This window comes from Calliopsis andreniformis, chromosome 5, assembly GCF_051401765.1.
Source record: "Calliopsis andreniformis isolate RMS-2024a chromosome 5, iyCalAndr_principal, whole genome shotgun sequence".
NCBI lineage: Eukaryota > Metazoa > Arthropoda > Insecta > Hymenoptera > Andrenidae > Calliopsis > Calliopsis andreniformis.
In genome coordinates, this window is record NC_135066.1 from 9,348,175 (window position 1) to 9,358,378 (window position 10,204).

General features: G+C 36.9%; 1 protein-coding gene across 1 annotated transcript in view; it reads left to right on the forward strand.

Moving 5' to 3' along the window:
* Alpha-catr (alpha-catenin related) overlaps positions 1–8,828 on the forward strand; it is a 48,045-nt gene extending 39,217 nt beyond the window's left edge. Inside the window, exons 5-11 of the mRNA XM_076378472.1 lie at positions 97–360; positions 1,733–1,984; positions 2,514–2,673; positions 2,841–2,959; positions 3,552–3,881; positions 6,960–7,166; positions 8,418–8,828. Of these exons, the coding sequence (XP_076234587.1) occupies positions 97–360; positions 1,733–1,984; positions 2,514–2,673; positions 2,841–2,959; positions 3,552–3,881; positions 6,960–7,166; positions 8,418–8,828 (1,743 nt within the window). The remainder of the gene's footprint in view (positions 1–96; positions 361–1,732; positions 1,985–2,513; positions 2,674–2,840; positions 2,960–3,551; positions 3,882–6,959; positions 7,167–8,417) is intronic.
* Positions 8,829–10,204: the final 1,376 nt, after the last annotated feature.

The window sequence follows — 10,204 nt, forward strand, 5'->3', positions numbered from 1 at the left end:
ATTAAAATCACATAATATCTAAATAAAAAGTGAATAATAAGAATCCATGGAATCAGTTGGAAGCTTTCACTGATTCAGTCATTCATTTAATTCCAGAGTCCGCAGCAAGAGGACTGGGACAGCAGCACTGCTTTCTCTGCGCTGAAACACTTCGAGAGACTAGTCGAGACTACGAGGATGACTCTCTTAGGACCAGGGTGTCGAGAAACACTGACGTCTGCCCTCGAAACCGTCGTCGAAAGAACCCAGGACTTCACGGATAGCGCATACACGAGCCACGAGCACAGAGAAAACATCCTTTTGCTTTGCGATCGGGCGAAACTCGAGCTGAACACACTGCTGAGAATCGGTAACAGCATGGTAAGCATTTCCTTTTCAATTTCTTGAGGACGCAGTTGCTATTCTACTTCCTGGTCTTTGAAGAAATTAAAAGCTCCAGTGTAGAAAATGATCGATAATCTTTTATTTCTCAAATATAAAGATTAAAATTTGGAACACTATTCGGGGGACTAAAAGATAAACGAATTTCAACAAATTGACTTTATATTCACAAAATCTGATTTCCTAACCAATCTTTATTAATAAAAACACTGCCTCTAAATTTTGCTTTAAGTTCAGTCGAGATTTAGTTCAGAAAATATTTGTCTTCGATAGAAATATTAAATATTCCGAAAAGTGTTATTTTATCGAGAATTCGAATATTGATATCATTCGATAAAAGATCGATATGGTCTTTGGGGTTGATAGAACGGAGATCATAGGGTAGGATCCACCTATGGGTAAAAAAGTTTGCTCTTGGTAAAGGGGAGATTTAAAGCAAAAAGAGAATTCATATAATACTGGATTATACGTGAAAGGTTAATCCTTGAGTCGGGTAGAATTCTCGCTGAAGAGAGCTGACAATTTGCCGTAAATCCGAATGAATGACCAGGCTAAACTGAATCAGCTAGAAGTGCTGCTGTCAGTGAATAGACAGTGGAGACCAAATGACTCTTTACTTTAAAACAAGGAGTTATCTCCCCATTCATTCTGCGGACAAAAGAGTCCCTTGCACAACCCCAAATGCATATTACGCTCTCAAAAATGTACCGCCAAACTAATTAATACAGATTACAATAAAAGTAGAAGTATAATACAATGGGGAATTCTTGGATCCTCGTCTGCAGAATATTCTTCAAATTTCTGTGACAATTATAAAAAGCAATTATACAATGGTGTATGCTTAAATTCCAGTAGAGTTTTTTCACCTAAGTTCGAATAGCCCATTACTCATTATCTCAAGGGTCAGTGTAACCCAAACCTATTGAAACCTATTACAACTTGAAGTTCTTCGTGGAACAAAATCTCAATTTGTAACTTGAGAATTCAATGCAGACCTCCACCTATTGTAATTTAAGGGTACACTATTATATTTGAGACGCTCATTTATATTAAATATGAAAAGTTCGATATCAATCAAGTACTTTAAGAAGAAAATTTAGAAAAATTCAAACAGTGGAGTTAATTATTTTGGCTTGTGACTGGCTCGTTTGTTAACTGGTTGATAAATCGTTTCTTTAAATGAATATAGTAAAGGGAACGTTGGAATAATGTTCTCGACTCGACTTAGAAATTTCACTCCAGAGAGGGAATTCTCCCTCGCTGAGGGTTGATCACAGTATTCTTGTTGAGAGTTTTCATAGCGATGAGAGAGTAGGGTAACCGAGAAACGTTTGTTGTTATCTCGTATCAGAACTACGAAGGTAACGGTGGTTCCCCGAGCTCTGAGATGGAGCAAGCCGTGCTGGGAGTATTACGAACCACCAGGGACCTCCGCCAGCAACTGTGCGCGACGACGATGGAGCAGGCAGGTGATCTCGGCCAGGTAACCAAAGCGGGCCAAGAACTTGTGTCAACGATCAGGAACCTCGCTTTGGCCAACGACATAAACCGCCTCCAGGAGAGCAGCGACAGATTTCACGAGTACATTGATCACATTCTCGAGGTCAGTGTTTCGTTTCTAGTACCAGTTTTGCGGCATCCATTTTTCAATGAAGTAGAAACGTTTTAGTTATCATTTAACTGTGGACTTTTATACAATTTTATAATTTCATAAGCACAGTTAAAGGAACCAAAATAAAAATTTGCTTTATTTTTCAAACACCATAGTTTACTTTCTTTTGATATTTACATATTTTTTATATGAACTCACAAATTTCCATAAATGTATAAAAATCCGCAGTCCGATTATCATAAAATATTTTTCATATTATTACGTCTAAGTTTCGCAAATAAAATTTGCAAAAAGGCTTTGTTATCTCATTAATTATTTTTTTCATAAAACATGAAACATTTACACGAAGCATGTAAAAGATTAAGCTAATCATTAGTACAAAGGTTGATGGCAAAATTAACCTTATTCTTACTCAATGGATAATTTAGCTCGATTAGTGTTTAATGCATGCGCATAATTCATAATCTTACCTACAGCCTTGTAAGTGTAGTACGCCACTTATTGATGTCTCAATTAACAGGTGTGCAAAATGCTCAGACACGTCGCGCTCTCGGAGTCGTTGCAAGTTTCAGCAAAGTTCACGGAAATCAATTTGAGAATATACGGTCCCCAAGTGGTCACAGCGGCGCACACGTTGGCAAGGCATCCTACTAGCAAAATCGCCAAGGAGAATCTGGAAGGTAAATTGCAGTCTACTTGACATTCATAACTTATGCCATCCAAATCTTTAATTGTCATTTCCAGTGGGAACCATTTGAATAGTAAAGCTCAACTGTAGCAATTTAATTACTGTACAATGTGAAGCAAAATAATATTATGTGCTGAAATTGTAATTCGTACTTTTCAGTATTCGCCGATATGTGGCAGTGGCTCATGACTGACGTTACCACCGTGGCGAAAGATGTGCTCGAATTGAATCAGAATCGACCCGAGAAGCAAGTATACATGTCCTTGCCACGACCAGGGGTGAGTTCTTTTACCTTGTAATATTTTATTCATATTTTTCTAGTCATTTTTCTGTAATATTTTAGTAATATTTTCCTGATTATTTGTTTTGTTAAAATAAGAATAATGCCATAGTCAGCTTGATAGCTATAAATACTCTTTTCATTTTTCAAAATGAAAACTGAATAATATACATAAATAATATGAATATACGTAAATTCTTAGTTCTATAGCATCATAGAGATTGGCAAATCAATTTCTGTTCTATTCTATGTTTAAATTTATAACAACAAATAAACTTATTAATCAAAATAGTCAATATTTTCGACGATACCATGACTGAAAATCTTCTCATCCCAAGTCACCCAAAAAATGCTTGAGCCTGGCTAAACAAACCATTTCACTAACCAAAACAGTCGAAACCTCATCACAAAATATGGATACAAGATAGCATCAGAAAATTAGACAATTACCTCTAACCCTTCCAGTAATAAAAACAACTGACGAAAAGAAGCATTTCTATTCTTCTTTAAAAAATTGTCCAAAATTTCTCACACTCGCTTAATACTAAAAGTGTGATCAGTTCCATAACTAGCTAATCGTTTGATTTCAGAAACACGGCACAACAAGCAAACCATTGAAACCAGTAAGACTGGACAGCGAGGAGCAGGCGAAGATCGCGAAGGCTGGGCTGGAGATGAAGCTGATTACATCGGAGATGGACGCGGAGACGGAAAAGTGGCAAGAGAGCGGAAGCGCCCTGGAGGAGAACAATGACATCGTGAAACGGGCGAAGAACATGTCCTCCATGGCGTTCTCGATGTACCAGTTCACCAGGGGCGAGGGCGCTCTGAAGACCACCCAAGATCTGTTCACCCAAGCTGAGTATTTCGCTGAGGAGGCGAACAGATTGTACAAGGTTGTGAGACAATTCAGCTACCAGGTACGTGACATTTAACGGGCCACCGTAGATCCAATGCGAAACGAGTTACACACATTCTTTAATTGGACTGATGTTGAGATGCTATGTATATACGTGTATATGTACAGGGACGATTAATTATGTACACGTATACACGTACATCGCCCTTTATTTACGATCATTCTTTTTTACCGTTGTTTATTATTATTATTACGGATTCTATACTGGACTTGATTCCGAGTTTTTTGATCCTTGCTATATTGAAGACGTTTTTTCCTTGAATTTTCGCTATTGAGTTTCGTTTTTACGTAATTGCGACACCTGAGCCAGTTCCAATTCGAATACGATGCAGTCGATACGAAAATTACCGATACTCCTCTTCTATAATTATTTTGTGCATGTGTAATTCAATTAGACCCAACGCAACTGACGTGTCGTACTCTACTCGATGTAAGACGCTTGTTCACCTTTAAGGTTGTACATACTACTGTTCTGCAAATAAGGTACAATCGTCACAGGCGGGTTGTGAGTTGGAAGTGGCTCGGGTGTGAGTTTATTAGCATTAGACATGTTCGAATTAACACGTTTGCTGCCCTTTCGACCCTCCTAGCTAGGCCGAATATATACATATCAATATATATACATATATATATATATATATATATAAATATAGTTACCTGAAACCATTTTGATCTCTTTATACTCTTCTTGAAAGAAATCGACAGAAACGCTAACCTTGTAATATATTCTGTATTATGAATACCCTTTTTTGACCCTCGCTCTTTGAATGCCTCCATCCAGGTAACTCTTTCTCTCTTTACTTTAGACCCTTGTTGGGCACATAGAGATCATATTCGCCTTTGTACAGATTCGTTCTCATTGCCGTGCATTACCGCTCTTTCTCTCTTTCTATCTTTCTATTACTCTGTCTCGCTGTCTCTCTATCTCATACTCTGCGACATTGTTCCAGTTGCTGTTAAGTGTTGCCGTTATCTTATATCACTTACACATTTGTTACTGTTACATACATTGTTTATATACGCAGTACTGCTATGCAAGAGTCATGAAACACCTAGCGTGATCATCCTAACAACCGTTTCTTTTTTGAATGACGTAGTGACGCATTTTCTTTTACCAACGAGGATAAGCACGTTGCAACGACTATTTTCTGTGGTTTTAGTTCCATGGTCATTGCATACACTAAAATGGTCTAGTATCTGAACGATCGACTGCACTGAAAGTAAGCGTTAACGTGTTGTTTCTCTATTACCTGGATCAAAATTCGATTCATCGTGACGAACGTTTCACTTGAGTTTTTATCCTTTCGAAGTATTAACCTATAGACCAACCAGTAATATTTATCAATTGACACGGTGTAAGTACTGAAAATAGTTTGAAAGATACATTCTTCTTGCGTCAAGTTTCACGTGATCGAAATTTGAAATGACGAAGAGTATAGAACGAGTCGAAAATTATAGTAAGAACGATGAGAATTTGTTTGCGTAATTATGATTAATGACGCAAGTGTTTTGTAGGAAACGTGATTCTCCGTTCGAGAATTAAAAACGAAAAGAAGAAAAAGTGAGAAACTATGTTTCACCTCGCACTTGTCACACCATCAGACTAATTACGATCATTATTTTGTTGGTAAATCTATTTTGTGTACGTACATTTTATGACTTTTTTGTGTACGATTAGTAAGGTGTGTTTTAGATGCTACGGGAATGCTTCCGTCTGTGGACGACGTCTATGTGCATTGTGGTCCCCCTCCTTCCACTATCTGGGGCATGACTATTATGTCTCAGTTTTTGCCAGCTTCCGAAACCACTACTCGTAAATGTTTAATGTAAAGCATTGTCGAATCCAGCTAAGGTGGAATTAACCACTTCAAATTTAAATGTACCTGAACTCGTTGCGTCAAATGTATTTTTAAATGGCAGTGCTTGTCTTGTCAACAAGCTCTCTTGTTAACTTCCTAGAATTTTAGTATTTTCTAAATTTTCTAAATTCACCGAATAAAAGAGTATTACTCAAAACGTAAATTCCTAAAGCATATCTCATCTATTTATCTTATTACTAAAAGCAATTTTAATAAAATATTCAAAAATTGCATCTTCTTACGTGTGTACCATGAATATTTGAAATAATCAGATACGATTTATGTAATATTTATGGTCTTTATGGTGGTTGGTTCTTATTATGAAATTTCTAATACTGAAACTTTATTAACTCATATTAATTTGTGAACTCTCTGAACCTATCTTGGATGCATCTTAGCTGTGATTACTTACAAAATGTAATTTAATTCTATCGATGGTTTGATTCAACGTTCGCGAAGCTAGCAAAAACAACAAGGTCTGTACTATTTCACTGTCATTCACACAGTCACTCTCTAATGTTCGTTTCAAACAACTTACACTTTCCGTTAAAACTTTTGCATTGTGTTTCTATTTAGGAAGGATAGACAATCTTTCTGTTAACTTTATTAGATGCAATTTTCTCAGTACCCAAAAATACGTATTTTTAACGTACTTATTACTAGTCGATGAAACAAATAATAGAATCAGGCATTGCTTTGAAGAGTTATTTAAAAATAAAAAGAAGAAGGAAACGCTACATATGTATTAAAAATGATATCGCAAGGCAAATGTAATTAAGGATTTTCAACGATTATTCGAGATATAGAAACCATCGTATAATGAATTTTCTATTAAACTTTTAAATTTAGAAACTTTTCACACAATATTTAGTGTATTCTATTTATCTTGTAATTTCATCATCTTCAATTACATAGAAATTATTATAATATCTTACCACTAAAAGGCAATTTCCAGTTCTATAATACGTAATTAGAAAATAGAAAACAATTTCACAAGTTTTCAATAATTATGATCATAAATTTTGAGTACTTGCTTAATTTTCGAACGATTTAATGAATGTGACATGAAAATTGTTAAATATTTCTCGTTTCTAATTATTTCCACTTGAATTAAAAAACGAAGTGCTCACGAAAATCGTTGAGAAGAATAGTACACGAACACGTTTGCCTTGCGACGAGGATGACGACGTAAGTTTGTATACGATGTTGCATGGGCGCAGGTACCAGGTGGCCCGCACAAGAAAGAACTCTTGGAGAATCTCGATCGAGTGCCGACCTATGTCCAGCAGCTCCAGTTCACCGTGAAGAACCCCACCGTCGGGAAAGCTGCTACCTTCACGAAGGTTGATAACGTGATACAAGAGACAAAGAACTTGATGAACGTGATTTCGAAAGTGGTCACCACGTGTTTCGTCTGCGCCACAAAGGTAAGATGTCGTGCACACCTCTCGATCGTTTTTCTCTATTTACTACACACAAAAATTCAAGTACCGATTGCCACAAATTACTATTTTTCCTTCACGTTACAATTTTCTATTTCTTTCGATACTTCTTCATTTTCGTTTTTCGGCCCAGAAATTGGGAATATTCAATCTTTCTTTTTTGGAGTGTATTATGTAACTATTAATGACTTAAGTAAATTATGGGGAATACTTTTCATTAAATTGTTTTGATGAATATAGTATTAGTAATGGGTTTGGAAATTTATAATTGTGAATTCGAATTGACGAGGAAAGATTGAATGGTATCTTTATTTTGGTGTTAGCTAGCTTTGTGTCGGCAGAAGAGATGTTTAAATTTTGTAATTTTTCAGTGTAGCTGTGCGTAAATCGTTGAAATCGTGGGAAATTTGTCCTGTGCGAATATTCGTTATTATGAATAATTATTAGTATGCATTAACGTATCAAAGCTAATGTAGTCATCAAAGTGGTGCTTGCATTAACCATTGAATCTATATGCCAGTCATTAAAAAAAAATGTAGGAAAAAACTCAGTTAAAAAATATGAGATATTTTCTTTAAGAAGGTGAAAGTGATCCTCATATTCTTCAGTATTCAGCTTCCATAAGTTTATTTATTTTCATAAAACACCACAAGATTTATAATACTATTATAATATTCTACTTAGCTTTATAATACGTACCTCATGTACCTCTTTTAGCGAAACAATATACAAAGCTTACGACAACAGGTATCAGAAATTTGAACATATCGTTCTAAGAATGACTGAATTGTAATTGTACTTGCTGCTTCCTTTTAAAGTTACTCCTTATTAAGAAACGTCTACAGTTCGCGTGAAACGTGTCTGACTTGAGACATATTCTACTACTGACACACTAGCTAGATCAAACACAGCGAAGTCAGTAGAATAAGTCCCAAGTCAGACACACTTTACATGTATCCCAGATGTTTTCTCAACAATTAATAACTCGAAAACCAAGCTTGAAACACAGTTCCCTATACCTTCATTTTCGTCTTATTTTAACATGTAGAATCACTCCTGAACCTCTCATCGAACCCCCTGTGTGTCACTATCAATCTACTCCGAATAAATAATAAATCTACTCGTTGTCACGCCATCATACGAATATTCGCTCAGGACAACCACGTACCAGCCGCAACGCAGTCATATCACGCCTAAAGAATTGTGTACATGTCATTCCATGTATCCATCGAATAGCACAATGTCACGATGCCGCAGTACGTGGAGCTCAGTCCAACGACGGTGCCTGGTCTAGGTGAAGAGGATTGCTTGTACCCAGTTAGCCCCCAGTTGCTACCGTCCACCAGTCCCTACGTGCAGCCCCATCCCTTAACCTCCGCCCAATTACACAATATTTTGAGGGCGCCTGGCCTCAACTTCCCGCCCTTCAATTACGCCACCCTGCCTCTGTCCACGTCGACGAGCGCCAACGGTGCACGCAACTCCGCGTCCTTCGTTCATCCCTCTGTTCTACCCTACTCAGCGAACAGCCCTCAGACCAGTTGCGGACCTCAGGCACCGCATTGCCTGCAGAATCTTCAGCTACTGCAGCTTCAGCTGCAACACGCGCAGCTGCAGCACTTAAGACACACCACACTACCGAGATAGCACAGACTATCGTTGCACCGTGAAGGTCGCATGTGTTCACGCGCGCATCCACGACACTACGCGCCGAGGCGCTGCTCTTTTCTTTGCACAGGTTCGATTTTGGTTTCCTCTTTGGTTTCGTTTTCATTTTTATCGAGATCTTCTGTTGCTGCTTCAGTGTCTTGCTTCGCCGTTGTCGTTCGCACGAGCGCGGGTGACGGAGGTACGATCGATGAGAGTATTATTGTTTTGTCTAGGATAAGTCTGTGGTTCTAAGGCAAACCAGTGTCAGTCGTGTGTTTCCATTTGCGAGACTTTGAGTCTTAATTCTGTATCGTGTAGTTGTGTTTTATTATATTCTCGGTTCTTTGTTTTTGTTTTGTTTAAGGAAAAGTTCTTTTAAGCATACCAAGATGGAGAACACTCAGGAATCATTTACTTAACACAATTGATTTAAAATTTTTGGATTTTCTAATTCCCAAAGATTCCCTTCTTTTACTCTTTTAGTACCCATAAGTTGGTATATCGACTTTTGTAGAGGTTTTTCAAATTAAACAATTCAAATTTTCAAAAAAATTGTTTGTCTTCCTATATATTTGTTTCAATCCTCTGAATTAAAATACTTGAGAACGACTATATTTGATCTCTGAGTGGTCCTACTTGGTATGACAAGGATAGGTTTCACTTGAGGCGTGAATTTTTAAATATGTAATTTATGCCATTTTGTCTTATAGCCATAGATACATATTAGCTCAGGTGGAGAGAGCCTTGTTCTCACGGTGGAACGGCTGTTCCCTCGTTTGGGAAAGTGGGTTGATCAAATTGAATGGTAAAATTGAGAAGTTTGAGTTACCTGGAGTTAATCGACAGAGGACGAATTCGCTTGGTTCTGGCGAAGTTTAAATTAAATTTGCTACTGTTTGGTATGGTGGGCGAGTTTATATGGGGTATATAAATGTGCTCTGTATGAGGTCTCTTTAATTCATTGGGAACACAAATTAGAAAAGTTTCGAAATGTTTCTTATAGAATTTAGATTTTATTACTTTTAAGCTACCTATACTAGTTGCTTAATTTACAAGCGACATTTCTAATTTTAATAATTAAATTCAAATTAAACTTATTTAATCCTGAGATACAGGATTACCTCTGAAATACCATTAAATTCAAACATGAAGCACTATTTTAACTAATTCGGTTTAGATTTAAATGCTCGATAACTACTCTAACCATTTGAATTTTTCATTTTGTACGTGCTTAGTGCGAGCTCCAGTCGACATTTGAATTTATGTCCTCGCAACTAATTTTATTGTCTTCTACAGATTTATGGTAATTGAGATATCACCATATTTGAATGTCACAAACCGCCATATTTTAAGAATAAAAATTATCCTCGAAA